This window comes from Bacillus rossius, chromosome 1, assembly GCF_032445375.1.
Source record: "Bacillus rossius redtenbacheri isolate Brsri chromosome 1, Brsri_v3, whole genome shotgun sequence".
Taxonomy (NCBI): Eukaryota; Metazoa; Arthropoda; class Insecta; order Phasmatodea; family Bacillidae; genus Bacillus; species Bacillus rossius.
In genome coordinates, this window is record NC_086330.1 from 114,883,317 (window position 1) to 114,900,970 (window position 17,654).

Genomic DNA, 17,654 nt, shown 5'->3' on the forward strand with positions numbered 1-17,654 from the left:
AGAGAACACTTATTTCTTTCATAAATTTATTTCATAATCAAATAATATAGACCCCGTTTCGGGAAAATACTTGTCAATTTTCATTTCACTGGTGTAGGTTTCATTTTTGTACTAATAGTTTCGTATCACGTATCCAAATGAATCCGATCCTGATGGAATTAGTTTGTGGTATAGGATGTTTGCTGTTTTAATTTAGTAGGTCGAGAGATCCTAGATATATTCACTGGGGAAATAATTATGATTGTAAAATGTATACGAAAGAAATATATTTTTACAAGACCTGACATAATTTGTTTGCATCGTGATATGTTAGGTATTTTGTGTTGTGTACAGGATTTTTCAACATTCTAAATTAAAACAGCAAGTATAATGTAAAACAAGACCAACATATAAAGGGTCATGCCGATAGGATCAAGGGATAAACTTGGATACGGTAAACAGAATAATTCCAGTGCTGTTTTCGTTTTTCACTTGCGTGGCAGGTAGATAATAAGTACCTAATGGTTTGTAAAATAGGGAAGGGATAATTGGGTAACATTTATTTTCACATTCAATTGCATTCATTGAATTATAACCACGTCTGAAGTCGTATGAAGTGCATTTCATTCCCGGCATATGTCCACTGTATTACGAATAAAAATTCACAGATACAACTTCCACGAAAACACGCATTTTATAGGTACCTACCGGTAATAATAACCCTCGTTTTGCAATTTTAAAATTCACTTATTTACACATATTCTTAAGCAGGAACATTTAAGTTTATATACATAGCATACGTTTATGTACTTCGTGATCAATTAAAGTCAAATAATAATACACGACTCGACGAGAATAGAAAAGCGTGACTACACTTTCATGCCATGTAATTTTTAATAAAACTTTGACGAAAGCGAAGCATTTTACATTTAGTAATAAATTATTCCATCGCATCCTGCAAATATTCAATAGAATTCCTCAAATAGTCATCATCACTAACAACAACTAACCTCGCCTGATACATCGCCATTTTATTTTCTGTTGCTTAGCCTCCGGTTAAGCAGCTAGCGGCCGGTTCATCCACCCGCTAGGTTAGCCGGGACTTTAACTGGAAGGTAGACGTTAACAGGGAGTCATAAAACCGAAATAAGAGCTAGCCTGCGGTTAAATTTTAGCCGGAACTTTAGCCGGAGGTCATAAAACCGGCCCTAAAGGATGAACGAGTTACGACCAGTGGCGTAGTCAGGATTTGTGTATGGGGGTTAAGAAGCATGGCACCCCCCTCTGTATTAGAGCGGGGGGTCCGGGGGTCCTCCCCCGGGAAAATTTGGATTTTAAGGTGTAAAATAGTGCTATTTTAGCAGTTTTCTGTACTTAAATTTAAATATTGTAATGGCAAAATTTTTATTAATTTTAATATGAAATTTGTTTGAGTGATGAATAAGAAATTAATTAAATATTTGGTGCTAAGGGGGGGGGGGGGGGGTTGAACCCCTAAAACCCCCCCCTGGCTACGCCCCTGGTTACGACACCTGATAAAAGAGCCAGATCCTATACTTACACAGAAAATAACGAAATGACCGAGATGAACGAATCGTTCTGAACGAATCTTTCACGGAACTGATCCGAAAGTACCGGTTCGGTCAAAAGAACCGTTCTGCCCATCACTACTCTACACAGATAATTACCGTGACTCAGGTCGTGGACTACGTCAGCAGGAAAAAGGCAGTAGGTGGTGACTCGCCTATTACGTTGCCATATTATTACAGTAATTGACTTTTGGCTCTCGATACGGCGTATTCGTGTGACGAACCTTGTTATCAACAGCAGCAGGAAAACTTGCTGTTTAGTTTGTTTTTGCTGGTGATTAACGATTTTGTTGGCTTTGAAAGATTTAGTAAGCGGCCATACCGAAAAGTTTTATCATTTTGGTTAATCGCTTTGATTATATTGATTTCGCATAATCCTGATCACAGTCATATATATAGGTCCTCTTAGTGAAGCTCGCGGCGGCCTGCGACCTAACGGCGCTAGTAGTAGTTGAACCCATCATAACAGTGTGCTAAATGGGAGGTTCGTGTAAACGTGAGCATATTTTTTAAAACTCTGTTTAGTTTTAAAAGTTGGTTTCAGTTAAGGATTTCTAATTTATTTGGGAGCTTTGTAGGGGTTAAAAGTATAGCAATAACTTATAAATGTTCCGCAATTGTCAGTTAAAAATTGTAGTGTTGATAATGCGGATCACAAACAAACTGGGATCTCTCGTAAGAGAGATGTTTATGTTTTAAATGTTTTAAATGTTAATTGCGTACTTAAATCAAGAATATTTGTTTGCTGTACATTTTAATCCACATGCGTCATTCTTTCAAATGTAATTTTCGAGGTTCAGTAATTATTTTTAATGTGAGATATCAACTCTTATTTTTTTGGTATTGCAGCTTGCCATTTTTTTCTTCTGTTAACCGGGTCCTTAGGCACATAGAAAAACGGAAAAACTTGATGGTTTTAAGCAGTAACCTTCATTACAACCAGGCGCAAAACAAGAGCGAGGCATTCTCTCCCACCACTTAAACTTAATTGACATTCAGAAATAATTTACGCCTTTGGTACAGATTGGGCATTTACCAAGAACCAAAACAAATGAAAAATTAGTAATCTGGGAAAAAATTTCAAACATTCGGACGGAATAATATCATATTACAAACCAAATGTCCATTTAACACAATGTTAATGATGGGTTCAACTACTACTAGCGCTGTTAGTACGCAGGCCACCGCAAACATCTGGCTATCTGAAATTCCGAGAAACCCTTCGTTTATTTTAGGCGAATTCTTCGTTGAAATTTACTGTACTTTCTTACAGCGTAGGCACTTACGCTCGATCTCGCACGCTGACTTCATATTATTATATTGTGATTACTTTTACAGAGATTTTCTTACCGATTTATTCCTATAGCTGTCTTGCATACGTTGTTGGGCCACAGATTTTCTCTCGGAATATTTCTATTTACTAAACTTTATTGTCGAGCTGTATAAGTTTACGCAAATGATCGTAATTATAAACACTTACGTAACTTAATATTGATATTAATTTATATATTTAGTAAAAATTATTTAGCATTAATAACAATGCTATACGTTTCATCTTGCATAGCACGGACATTAAGAAATCAGTGCATTATTATTTTTTTTTAGATTTTTCGTTTAACACACATACTCTGTGATCACATAGTAGAAAAAAAAAGTGGTTTTCATAATTATTTAAAAGGTTTATGAAGTTTTTATTTCCTTGCGTAATTTTTAATGCTATGTCACCTACCTGGTTTGGGTTATTGTATTTTTATGCCATAATTTCAATAAAGGACAATTTCCACGGATGTTCCACCTTATAAGCATTAAAGTTAAATTTTGAATATTGTTATCTGCTAAGTAGGGAAAATATTCATAAATAAAATTTTTGCCTGACTAAATGTATAGTAGTCAGTTAATGTCTTTTTTTTTTTTTATTCCGCAGCTGGGAAACACCAAAAAATTTACTTGTGTAGTCCCATTTTCGAATTATTTTAATAATAAAAGTCTGGAATTAGCAAACAACAAAACAAAAAAAGAAACATGGTGGGTAAATATGTATTTCCTTGTTAAGAACATAATGGCTTTTGAAGTTACACAGAGAAAAGGCCAAATGCTGGAATCAAAAGTAATAATACAACTTCCGAAAAAAAACTTTTAGACGAAGTTAGACACCTCTCCTTGTTATACCACGAAAAAAAAAAAAAAAAAACGTATTTATAAATAAAATGTCACAAGACCCACATTTTTTTTTTTCTTCCGAGGAACGTTCCCGTATCATACACTAGAAAATTGTCATCCCATTTCCGTGCATCGCAGCGAGAAGCGAATTGGCGGAATGGGCTGTGGTTAGGTATTATTTCCTGATCAGGTTTTTACAGTTCGTCTCGCACGCCATGCTGATTGTTTTTTTTTTTTCAATTGTCTCTTTATTGTAAATTTAACAGGATACCTCTTTGCGTTTGTTGTTCGTTGCAAATATTTTAACGTCTACTTACTTAGTGTAATATAGCGAGTGTAAAAATTCGCGCGAGTGATAACTACGAAGCTGTTGAAAACATTCGTGACGTATAAATAAATAGAGGTATAGTGTTAATATTTATAGAAATAACTGTTAAATAAAAGAAATGCTCTAGTACCATAAAAAAATTATCAACATTGCGTGTGCGACCGAGTATGAAGGCGTGATTTATAAACTACGTAAAAACGCAAGATTCAAAATGTTCAGCAACCACGTTAGGTTTGGAGTATCGGTTTGTAAATTATGCAAAGCACTATAATACAACTCAAATGCGGTTAAACTACCAAATTTATTGCGTTTCGGCGACCATGTTTGAAGAAAAGTGTTTCTCAATAACGGATAAAAAAGGATGAAAATTACAACAAAAAAAGTGAACATGCAAACACAAAGAAAACAGCTTAAACCAGCCAATGTATAAAAAAAAAGCAGTCAAAAATTTTACAGCACAGACGGACAGAGTGGGCTAAAACTACGAGAAGTAGCAACAAGGACAGTAAATAAAGACAAAAACACAGCGACAAACAAACGAATCCAACGATGATACTGAATAAATATTCTGGATAGCACAACGACAGCAAAGGCGAACAGTGTAGGCTTTCTAAGACTACATTTTCGACGTTTAATGAACTGAGATGTTTGTTCCCGTCCTCAGGCCGTTATTGGGGTTTCTTATGACATACGCCATTTTCTGGTATAATACTGTATGTCCAAAATAGCATATTGAATCAATCTACCCCGTTGCAATAACCGTTTAAAGAACGTAATTTTGTGTTTCACGTCAAAGAAAGCGATGATTGTTGCCGAGTGAGCCACGTGGGAGTCTTACGTAGTGGATGCGCAGTCGCGGCGTGTAACTGGCGCTGGACGTTCAGCCAGCCTGGCGCCTGACACGCGCTCCAACTGTTGCGTGAAGCCGGTTGCGAGGGAAAGAAAACATCATTACAACAACTGGCTGGCTGGCTGGCTAGCTGGCTAGATCTCAGCCGCCACTTTCTAACAGTTCTGCCCGCCTGCCTCCTCCACTTTCACCCGCCGGACCGCCGCGTCGCCGCAGTCCGCGCTCCCCGGGGCCTCCGACCGCTGCCGGACATGTCCGAAGCTCTCCGCTCGCCCGCGCAATAACATGTCTGTCTGAGGGGTTTTTACTGGGAACACACATAGTTTCAAGCAACTTTTAAGGTAGGGGAGTTAGTCTTGGCGCCAGTTGCTGCCGTGACTGGCCAATCCCCGCACAAAGCACACGATGCATGCGACCCTTCCCTGCATGGCTAACCCCAGCATGACTAGCGTAGACTGCGACCTGAGACCTACCTGGGTCCCTCCCTAACCCGGTTCCCTCCTACAAAAACACTTAGTTTTTAGTTTGGTCAAGAAAATAAATAAATAAATTCATTAATTACGAAATTCACACATTTTTGCGATTATATATATATATATATATATATATATATATATATATATATATATATTTAATGTTATGGACATAACCCACTCAACTCTTCTTTCCCATCACAATTACTTTGACTACTCACAATCACTACCCTCCCGAAAGAAAAAAAAAAGAATTCGCGAAGATTTCAATTACTTAAATAACGATTTTATGTATTATTTGTTTAACTATCATATCTAATCTAACCAAACTTAAATTTGAAGTACGATAGCCTAGACAAGTGAAAACATTCCCTCCAGGAAAAGTAATAAAGAACGGATTTTTGCGAGAATGTCATTTATGTAACTGACCTAACAAAACCTACATTTTAATTTTAAAACAAAAAAGAAGCACGAACGTGAAATATTTGGGCGACTGACTCGGGGTTTATGAATCTTAGTTTCCTTGCGTTCCCTGCTTTGTCCGAGGACGATTACCGTAGCCAAATTGTATCAGCTGCTCGCTTGCGAACCATTTATCTTCTTCCCAACCAGCTCAGTTGTGACTGCTTGTGCTGACTCGCGGCACGCTAAGCCAAGTATTTAGCTGCAGTTAGGTTTTCACATCAGTAACGACAGTAAAAAATAATTATTTTATCCCTTTTTTGATGTGTAAACATCATAACATAGCAACATAGCTCTCGATAAACGGCGTTTAGTAGGAGTAATTTCGTGAATATGGAACGGAAATCTATGAAAGGAAATGTGCAATCAAGATGGCGGACCCACCTGAAGCAACATATTCACTTTCGTAAATATTAGGGGACATACAAAACGTATTGGTGTGCCAAATGTAACTTTATTATATTTAAAACTACCCTGGAATATATTTGGTAATACAAACTAGTCATAGTAAAAAGTAATTATAGTTTTTAAATATTTAAGAAAACTGGCTTTACAATGATGATAATACATATTCTCCTTCTAAATTTCCAGTAGGCTTAACAGCCCTGAGGTAAAGAGCACGCTTGTTGACCTCGTCACTAGAAAACCTTAAAAAAAAAAAATTTAATAACATAATATAATGTTTAATCAGCTCAATAAGGTTAAGGTTTGTTTGTACGAAGCATTTACAACCTGATTTAAGTCCTTTAAGTGAAAACAAATGTACAAACATATACTTAGTGTTACAATGCGTGTTTTTAAATGTTTCAGGTAAATATTTTGGTAATGTCATAGAAGTATGATTTCTAAAGTGTGCTGAATAACTTTATAGTATTAACGGTCTAGTGAATTTTAACAAGATGGACAGTATTTTGGTAAATATATTTTCGAAAATCAGGCCCAAAGTTGGAGTGTAGGATTTTTTCAAGTCTTCTTCACGTTATCTGAGTCGTTTCTAATAGTTTAAAATTTCCGATTTTTAAGTGCTGATATCTGCGCGTGATAGTTTCAAGCAACGTTTACAATTCAGGCAGCGAAAGTATGTGTGAAAGTATATGATGTAACATGAAAAGTGAATATTTTTGACGGTTGGCATTATTTTAAAGATTTCTACGTTAAATTAAGTGTCAGCTGCAGCCAATCGGGAAACACTCCTGTCTGAGGCGAGAGTATTAAAAGGCAGGAGAACTTGCAATAAAAAGAATACATAATATTGAGGTGATCTGTCCACCTTAAGCCCCGATGCTTTCATTGATTGAGTGCATGTGTCGAGTGCGTGGCTTCGTGCTGGGAGCTGATCTTCCACAAGTCGCCGTGGCGTGGCGACGCGTCTCCCAGGAATAGCGGTGAACCAGGCCAGGGCGACACCTGGCTCACGTCCGCGTCCAGAAGTGTACTTATAGCAACTCGGCGCGGGCCGTTGCCAAGGGGGCAGACGTTGACCGAAAGTCACCTCTTGCACCTGCGCGCGTCCCTCCCAAAACTAGATCGCCGTTCTGCTGCGGAGTGCGGGGACTGCGCGTGACCCATTCCATTAACCGTCGAAGCTGCTATTTCACTACTTTTACTTTAAGGGGATTTACTTTACAACTTTGTAATATTTACAAATTAATAATAACCAAAATATATTTTTAATGTTTTTATAAAATTAAGTCTTTATTTAATGACTTGAAAAACTTCATATCATGTTTGTTTATTCTATTTACGAAGGATATATTGAAAATGAAAGTGTTTCGTGACTTTAGTATTCGAAGAATTCTATATTCGAGGGGAAAAAATTGAACACTGATAACGCCTGAAGGTTACCTGGTTAATTTTTTTCTTCATATCTTTCCTGTGGCCATTACTCAAGGCATTCTAACTTATCACGTAATTAGAAAAAATTAAATTACAATATATAGTATAGATTCTGAAAACTTTGTGAAACAATCTAATCATTTAAAGGTTTAAATGTTTCAACACTATAGTTAACAATTTTATTTCTTGTCCATGATCCTTGAGACCTAGATTTGGATTCGAGGGGTATATTCGAGGCATTCTTTGGGATTTGAATTCGAGATTCGGACTCAAGAAAATTGGGATTTGGCCCATCAATAGTTATTAACAAAAGGTTAATGCAAAACATTATAAAATACGATACGATATAGATTCAATTTAAGTCGCAGGCAAAATACAAAATTAATTATCGATGCTAAATAATTTAGGAAACTACCCCCTTAAATTGCACTTTGCGGCCTGCTTGCTCAGTCAGATGTGGATGAATGACTGAATTAGGGCGTAACGTGTTGATATGAGAAAGGATTGACGAAAATGAAAATTAAAGGTTTTTTTTTTTTGGGGGGGGGGGGGGGGGGGAGGGAGAGAGAGACGAGTTTGTGTGAAGCGAGTGATCTGTTACATATAGGACGGGCCCTAAAATATGTTGGAAGTTGGGTAAGACCAGTCAATCATAATCGTACGTAGCGAAAACGGAAATTGTGTCCGATTCCGTCACAAAGAACAAAGAAGCCTTAAACGGCCTAAAGGTGAAATAACTAAAATAAATTTAGTGTGAATTTCGAGTGCGAAATAATGTTATATACCTACACATTAAGTTACTGTTTACATATAATTATTAAAAATCATTGAAAATGTATTTAATTGTGTAACAAGTATTGATGCATGTTAAACTTCCTGAGATTTTCAAAGTTAATAAATGCACAAAAACCATATAAAAAATTCAAAATTTTCATCCAGCACTGTGATGCATAATTTAATTTCAACATTAGATTAAAATTGAAAAGTTTGAGATAGCTCAGACCAAAAATAAACTTTGATGGTGTGACATGATTGAAAACGTATTTGAGGTTGTCTGACCAACTTTATTTGATGGAGAAAATTGAAAACCATTTTCCGTCCAACTCTATTGTCAAATATATTTGGAGAGAATATTTGACAAAGTGACAGGGCCTCTTCAGATAAGGAAGATCTCGGCAAGATCTGATTCATCGAAGTTACTGCGATGACTCGAAGGGCAGCTTCTGGGTCAATCAAAGATTTTTGATTGCTTTTTGATTGAAGAACTAGGGTTTCAAAGCTGAAATGTAAAAAAAAATAAAAATAAAATAAAGATGCCACTTCAGTGTTGCAAGTTTTCACCCTAAATTTACGAACACAATTTACAAAATTTTCAGATACCTTCGTACGTTTATGGAAACTAAGTGAACTTATTTCTAACATGAAGTAACGAGAATATTCATTAGTTTTAATAAAATCCCAAATAAAATTTGTTAAGGCTGTTAAGTTTTTAATTTCTCACTTTTCTTCCTTCCACGTGCATGTTTATCCTGTTAACAAAAGAACACAGAACTGGGAAGACGGGATATGAAGGAGATCCATTTAACTGGAGCTACGAAGAACATTTAGTTCAATTGAGACGCATTCTTCGTCGAAAAGCCTGTACATTTTACTGTTATTTGTAACGTTGCCTAGGAGCGGAGCTTGCAGATTTGTGAACTCCACACACAGCTCGATCACATGCCAGACGCCGTACGAGGTTGGAGGCTGAAACACACAGTGGCAAGAATGTGAATATACAGTAAGAACCCATACTAGAATTTTACCTGGAGTCATTTCAGGAAAACAAGGAAAATCGAAATCAGGCTGGCCGTGTTGTAGTCGGACCCCACTGCGACAGAGTAAAGTAACGCAGTGATAGAAAGTGAACTAGGCAAAGAACAAAAACGGGGGCAGAAGGAAAAAAACAATATTTAGACTTGAAAAATAGTTTGATGGGTTTCACTTAACAATGTGGGAAGTAATCCGAGATCTACATCAGAGCAGCACCGAGTCGAGCTCTACAGATGAGAAGAAACTGGTGCTAAGTCAACCAGAAAAAAAAATTAAAGCGAGTCTTTCAGTACTTGCCAGAAATGTGTGTAACATCTAAACCTCGACAACGAGCAAATTATTTTTTATCATGTTGCAAATACATATTTAGATTATACGAAACTCTGACACAAAATTTAAAGTAGAATTCTTAAAAATAATTCCGAATGTGATCAACATACACAAATTGTGTTTTCAACTACATTTATTGACGTGAATCACACCGAGTTTCCTTACCCGCCGCTAGAATTCGCTGCCGAAGCAACTACGTCGACTATCGAATCATTCGATTTACAGAGCGAAATTTTAACTATATAATGAAATGACTCCAATAAAAGAATAAAAAAAAGGAACCCTTGAAAAAAATAATAAACCCCGGCTTTGGAACTGATTTTCAACAAGGAATTTTATTAAGATGCTGCCCATCTTGTTAGAATTCTTTAAAAAAGTTAAATGTTCAATTGCGTTGTTTGTGGACTGCAAACACATTGCCGTCTATACAACGTTAAAAATTTTCAACATTAATTTACGGAGAACGCTGGTTATAAAATTATCCAGGGATATTCGTAAATTTTTACGGGTACAAAGTTCACTGACTGTGATTGTTATTCTACAAGATTAATGTTTGTATAGAAGAAAAACTTTCAAAAACTGGTTAGGACTCCACTAAAACTCACTTATTTATTCCACGTGAGCGTTTGCCCCCCTTTTTTTTACTACCGTAAAACAGAATTCACAAGTTGAAATACGGTGTCGTTTCTACGAAGATAGAGTTAACTGAAATTACGAAGCACTCTTCGTTTATTTGAGGTTAATTCTTCATTGTAAAGTCCGTACATTTACTGTAATTTTTAATAGTGTATTAGTGTTTCAGAATTATTGGTGTGTTTCTCACCCCCTCCTTTTTCTTATTTTGATATTCTGTTCATGAGTTACGAAATTTATCTAGTTCTGGTAGCTTTAATTACGAAGATATGACTGGTTGTAATTTTAAAATAGCAATTATAAAAGATAAACAAGTTTTTGTAAAGGGCGAAATGAGTTCATATTAATTTATGCATTTTAAGAATCTCGTGGAGCAAAGTGAACACGGCACAACGCTAGACGTAGAAGTAGTGGATTCTTACAGGTAACTGCAGTGGAACTAATTAAAAGACGTTGCGTTTCTTAATGAGGCTAGTGTCGACATTCTAAATTACGTGGAGTTAAGTCATGCTCCCCTTGTGAAACTTGCTTACACGTATCCCCATTCATTACGTAACATTACATACGCAACAAAGGCCAGCTAAAATTGTATTTTCTCCTCATCATACGTCAGTAAATGTCTTTCATATACTCTTCTATACAAATACGATAGCTGTCAAGCCCAAGGATGGTGAACAATAATACAAATCTCTTACGATTAAAAATTACTTATAATTAATTTAAATGTTAAACTTTGAGTTCGTGTTACGTTTCTTCCTTGTCTAAATTCCTAAATTAAAACAAAAAAGAAAATGTTGTAAGGAAAATAATACCACCACTGCAACGTTCTGCATTTAAAATCATGGAGTTAAGAATTGTCAGAAGACGGCATGATGTGACATAGCTGAAGACGTTTTACCTTTCCCATCGCCATATTGCAACACCCAAAAACATTGCTTGACCACGCTTGAGGACGGTTAAATAAGAATGAATTAGAATCTCTGTCGCTAAAAGCAGTCAATTCCATAACATACCATCCTTTGAAACTGTTTCCACAATGCAAACACTACATAACACATCGCCTATTGTTTCGGATGTCGCGCCAACATGGCTTAGACCATCAGATGGACAAGAAAAAAGGCTTTCAAGCAGTATACGTGAACATCGTAAAGCATGCATGGACACACTGTGGTTGGAATTTAGTCCAATGACAAATTCTTAGTGATTTGTTTTGAGCACGTGCTCTTAAGTACCTACTAAGTAGTAAGGCAGAAGTACAATATTAGAAACTACAGTAAAGTTACGGAATTTAAACGAACAACTAACCTCAAATAACAGAAGAGTTCTTCGTAATGTCAGATAACTATATCTTCGTAGAAACTACGGCGGGTTCCAACTTCCGAGTTCTGGGTTACATTGTAAACAATGTAAATACACAAGCGGGAAAACAAAAGAAGGATTTTGATGTAGACTCAAAAGAGTTTTGTAATATTTTATTAATATGATAGGATTATTATTGTAGATTCGTGTTCAACACCCGTAAACTTAAGAAAATAACACTTGAATTTACGAAGATCCGTGGATAATTTGTAACCAGCGTTCTTCGTAATTTGTAGGTGAAATTTTCTAACAAGTGTATAAGTTGGCCAGATGTATGCTATTAAGTGGTTAGTGTGGTTCATCTACGACTGTGCACGTTTAGAGCCAGTGCGGAGTGTGTGGTTCGTCGAAAGCGTATCGTGTATTCCACTTGCATCTGAAAGGTGTCGTGCTGTGTTGCAGATCTGTCGGAGTGCCAGCTGATGCAGGTGCCCGACGCTGTGTACCATCTCATGCGCCACACGACGCTCAAAGGCTGCAACCTCTCCAGCAACGTCATCACCAAGATTCCGCCGAAATTCGCGGTCAAATTCTCTTTGATAACAGGTACCTAAAAAATATTGCTTTATTTTTTATGCCTAATCGGCAGTATTGGAAATATTTTGTTCCTGCTGAACATATAGTCATTTAAAATTCCTAATTATTATTTATACGTCTCGTCAACAGCCAATTTGATAGAGACGGAGACATAGTATATCAAAGTTAAGGATATCTTGGGACATAAGTTGGTCATGGCCTATTTTGAATAAGCATTTCATTATAGTCCTGTAATGATTTATTAAATCCATGGAAAAGGGAAATGAAAAATAAATCCCGATAGTTTTATGATAATAACAACAGATTTTCGAGATGGTAACGGAAATACAAAATGGCGGAATCTGTATATAACAAATAAATTTACTGTCATAACTGATCAAATATGTAAAATCTCAGCTCTCTAGTTCAAGCGCAATTTAACTTGCAAGATTTGAACTAAACAAACATACATGTGAAGTTAAATAAAAGCTTGTAAAAATATGTGGGTCGGTATTTGAGTCTTTTCCCGCTCGCATGCTAGATCAACGTTTGGCCATTTCGTCACGTCGCTCAATAAGAATACATAATCCCATGGGAATGTGAATACTTAAAGGCTTGGTCTTAAAAGCCATGTTGATTTTTCTTTCTTTTTTCTTCATTACTTTTGTTTAAGGGATATTTATAAAACTATAAATCGATACCTCCCTTACATTTGTTGAAAGTATTTGTGGCATAACAAGAGATGCAAGGGAGGTATCGAGTTAAAAGTTTGGAAATATCCCTTAAAATATAATGAGAGAGCGAAAAAAAACAAAAAAAAAAAAACGTGGCGTGTGAGACCAGCCTTAAACTTAAAAATTCCCACACTGTATAAAATAATTATTATGTTAATGTGCTTTTTTTGTCTTTGCTAGGTAACGGCCACCAAGCCAACCTCCCCACTAAGTCGACCTGGGTTCGATGCCCAGCGGTATTTCCATGAATATCTCAGCAAGGAGACTTTGGTGGACGTTGGTTATTCTCGGAGTACTTCCCCCCCCCCCTCCTCCTCCCCAACAACCACCCCAACAACCACCCCAACAACCACCCCGTTCTTTTCCTGCGGAAATAATAGCAACCATTTTTATTAGTGACGAAATAAGTGCCATTACTATAATATAGGTTTGTTCTTAAAAACAAAAGAACTGTTGAAACCTCAAAAAAAAAAAATTGAAAATAAACCAGACATATCAATATCCTTAGTTTGAATTTTATTTTATTTTTATCAAAAGTAAAATAAATATAGTTTTTTTTTTTGCTATAAAGAAAGTGTTTTTACTATGCACCAACAAGAGCGCGCGTAACATTGATCAGTTTTGGGACGACAAGGTAAAGCTACCTTGCATATAGTCTGTGTCACGTATCTTGTCTAAAATTTGAAAGTTCTTAAAAGTAGTACCGACGAGTAATATTCATTCCCCAACCATCATATTTAGTTTGTTTATGCACACTGACGACCACGTGGAATTGTTTACAAACAATGTTGACAGAACGACAGTGGCAGAATGATGCGTAGACCATTGGTACAATTTTTTGAGAACCGTCAAACTCGAGACACGTTACATACGCAGACTATATCAGCGTTCTGTTCGCAGAGTGCTGAGCGTGGGTGGACGCCTGTCTCGTTGGTGGCGCAGTTGTCGGTCAGCTGGGAGCGGGGAACTCCAATGAGAGTAGAACGGAAAAAAAAGTAGCAGTCCCGGTGAAGGGGGGAAGTCTTATTTTAAGCCAGGGCTGTTGGCTTGCTCCCAAGGAGGAACGGGCGGCTTTGAAGACGACGCGGAAACCAGAAAATACTCTTGGGCCACTGATGAAGCCAGATTCCCCCGCACGAGCAGGTTCTAATGAATGGTATACGTTTACTTCAGTCTACCTAGCTCTCGGAATACGGCATTTGATAGGAGTAGTCTACCTAGCTCTCGGAATACGGCATTTGATAGGAGTAATCTCGTGAAAATGTAACGGAAGTCGATGAACGGAAATGTGACCCAAAGATGGCTGACCCACATGTAACAACATAAATCCCTATATAATCAGTGTCTTAAACATTAGGGGACATAAAAAAGGTATCGGTGTGCCAAAATATATAAACTTTATGATAGTGAAACTACCCGGAATATATTTGGTAAATTAAAATAAGAGTAAAAAGTAAACTCAAGTTTTAAAATACATAAGAAAGCTGGCATTGCAATATGCAAACGGGATTGGTAGCACAGCGGTAAAGCGCTTGCTTGTTAACCTCAAGGGACTTGGTTCGAATTTCGTCACTCGATTTTTTAAACTTTCTTTATAACATAAAATAATAATATTGAACCAGATCAGTAAGGTCAAGGTTTGTTGGTAGTAATTATTCGCATACTGATTTCAGACGTTCAAGAAAAAACAAATATACAAACATATACTTAAGTATTATAGTATGTGTTTTAAAATGTTTCAGGTTAATATTTTGGTAATGCCATATAAGTATTACTTCTAACGTGTGCGAAAACTCTTAAGTGTTAACGGTTTGATGAATTTTAACAAGATGGCCAGTATTTTAATAAAATTCCTTGTCGAAAAGTTTATTTGCAACATGAATAACATGAGAACACATGAATTTTCTCTTTACCGATGTTAGATGTTTACACATCAATGGTGACCACTAAAAGACTCGCTCACTTTTTGTCTAATTTTATTTCATTCAAAAATTCCTCCTTTATTCGTTTATGCTTTCATCGATTCCTTCCTCCGGTGGTAATAAACAATGTTTATTTACAAGTGTCGTAAAATAACCGCCAGGAGTAACTCACTTATTTCGTACGGGCTGCTGCAGTAGACGTAATATTCGTGCAGGAATCACAATGGTGCCAAAGTTGCGATGCGATGAACGCAAATATTTTTCTAGCCAATCACTTTCGACACATCCGTGACGTCAGCGTTTCATAAATGGCGATTTCAAATATATTCTTAATCCATCGCGTCGCGGGCGTGACATGAAGGTCAAATTATTATTTTAGAACTATTGTTAAAATGGTGCGTTGTTGATAGTATTATTATTATTCGTATTTTTTTAAAGGTTTTGTATAATTATTTGTCAAATCTCTGACATGTGTTCACGTGCGGTGATTTCTTTTCTTTAATTTAATGTTTGATTTAATTTTAAAATGTTTCTCTCAAACATGTCGATTACGTATGTACGCTGTTAACAAATTTTCACCTCCATTTTACGAAGATCATAAATTTCCAATTATCTGCGTAAATTTACGGACACTGAGTTAACTTAACTCTCAACATGGATCCAAAAGAATATTCTTGGTATATTAACAAAACGATCAAAAACCGTTCAATAATACTCTTCTTTTGTCGCGCCAAGCCGCGATTCACTTTGCTGGGGCGGAAGAAAGGCAGGAAGCGGCCGCGGGTCACACCATAGAGTAACGATGGTGTAGACAGGTTCTTGTCTCCCGCTCATGGCTCCAACCCTGGCGAAATATTTGTCAACAGTCGACCAATGTAAACAGCGACACTTGCGTTTGCTTACGAATGGTATCCTAATAAATACACATATTTGTGTTAAAATTATTAAATATAAGCCAACAAACTCATATCTCTCTTTATAGTATTAAATAATCGGTATAAATAACAAAATTAACGAAAATGATTTAATACACACCCAGTTTATGTCCGCACTTCCATATGTATTGGGTACAACTATATTTCTTTCTGATGTGCCGGTATTCGTGATATTTATGGTGTACTAGCCGTGTGCCCGATAGGAAAGTGTTCGATAATCGTCGTGATAACGTATCGTCATTATTGTTTAAATTTGAGCAAGATATTTTGTTGCGAATTTGATTAATTACGCAAAACAAAGTAATATTGCTCACAATGGCCGTAAGTTGAACCTTTCTTCAGCTTTTTTGGTACCGCACACCCTTAAAACTCGCTGCTTGGGTGCGGTGGCGCTGCAGATTCCAGTTGCGCACAGCCCCACGCCGCCGCTGCGCAAGGGTCGACCCGGGCTCCACGGAGTTGGCGATCCCTCCCTCCTCCTGGTCATAGCCTTACTGCGGGGCCGGCCCCGCCCTCCCATCTGGCGCGTGCCTCCCACCCCCCAGAAGTCTGGTCAGAGCATGGCCCCACGCCTGCCCTTGTGTTACTGTGCCACGTGTAGTGCCACATTGCACACTCCTAGTCATTATGTAACGTGAACGTAATTTAGTCCCATTTCAGAAGAAAAAAAACTAATATCAAAACTTCTTAACATAAATGAGTGAAACCATCGTAGAATTTCTTGTTCCAGGCTGCTCTAAAAAAATTTATTTCTCTAGGGGGAAGGGGGGGGGGGGTAATTCCATTCTTCGGTAAAGCCCCTCTCCAAAATATTAGGACCGCGCAAAACTATAAGGCTCGCTGACTCCGAAAACATACTTCCACTCGCTGCTTACTCCACACACGCACTCACGCACTCACGCACTCACTCACTCACTCACTCACTCACTCACTCACTCACGCACTCACTCACTCACTCACTCACGCACTCACTCACTCACTCACTCACTCACTCACGCACTCACTCACTCACTCACGCACTCACTCACTCACTCACTCACTCACGCACTCACTCACTCACTCACTCACTCACTCACTCACTCACTCACTCTCATACACACACACACACACCTGGGAAACGTGCTATAGCTCTAATATAATCAGCTGATCTACCACATAACAATCATTGTAGTCTGTCTCATTGGACTTGTCTCGAATTATACAGTTCTCAAAAGTAATACCGGTGGTACCCATTTCCCAAATGTCACTTGCTCAGCAACGCATGTTGGTGTACGATGTTGAGAGTTGCTAAAAGTAACGTGGCATAGACTGTGTGCAGTGGTAGATCTCTCTCCGGTGGTGTGGGACTTGCCGCGCACGGGTGCCGCGCTGTTCGCAGACCTCAACCTGTCGCACAACCAGATGAGCAAGTTGCCCGACGAGCTGTCGGACCTGGCGGAGCTGGCGCGGCTCGACATCTCGCACAACGCCTACATCGCGCTGCCGCGGGTCGTCTTCAAGATCCCCAAGCTGGCCCGCCTGCGCGCCAACAACAACCACATAGTCGGTGGGTGTCTGTCCCGTGCGTCGACCCCCCCCCCCCCCCCCCTGCTCTCCGGCCTGGGTTCCATTCCCGGCGGGTCTACCCGTGTTGAAAACGCGGTAAACGTTGTCGTGAGGTTATGGTAATTTTTTTCCCCTTGGGGCGTATGCAAGGAGATGGGGAAATGGAGGGATATATCCCTCTCCAAAACCTA

At 37.9% G+C, this 17,654-nt stretch overlaps 2 protein-coding genes across 3 annotated transcripts in view; one reads left to right on the forward strand and one right to left on the reverse strand.

Moving 5' to 3' along the window:
* Window positions 1-17,654, forward strand: part of LOC134542587 (leucine-rich repeat protein SHOC-2) — a 46,253-nt gene that overhangs the window by 23,825 nt on the left and 4,774 nt on the right. For both annotated transcript variants that reach the window (XM_063386974.1, XM_063386967.1), the window contains exons 2-3: window positions 12,214-12,357; window positions 17,297-17,464. In XM_063386974.1, coding sequence (XP_063243044.1) covers window positions 12,214-12,357; window positions 17,297-17,464 — 312 coding nt within the window. The remainder of the gene's footprint in view (window positions 1-12,213; window positions 12,358-17,296; window positions 17,465-17,654) is intronic.
* Window positions 8,735-17,654, reverse strand: part of LOC134542573 (hemolymph lipopolysaccharide-binding protein-like) — a 54,028-nt gene continuing 45,108 nt past the window's right edge. The window contains exon 6 of the transcript XR_010076821.1: window positions 8,735-9,423. The gene's annotated coding sequence lies outside the window, so the exon portion shown is untranslated. The remainder of the gene's footprint in view (window positions 9,424-17,654) is intronic.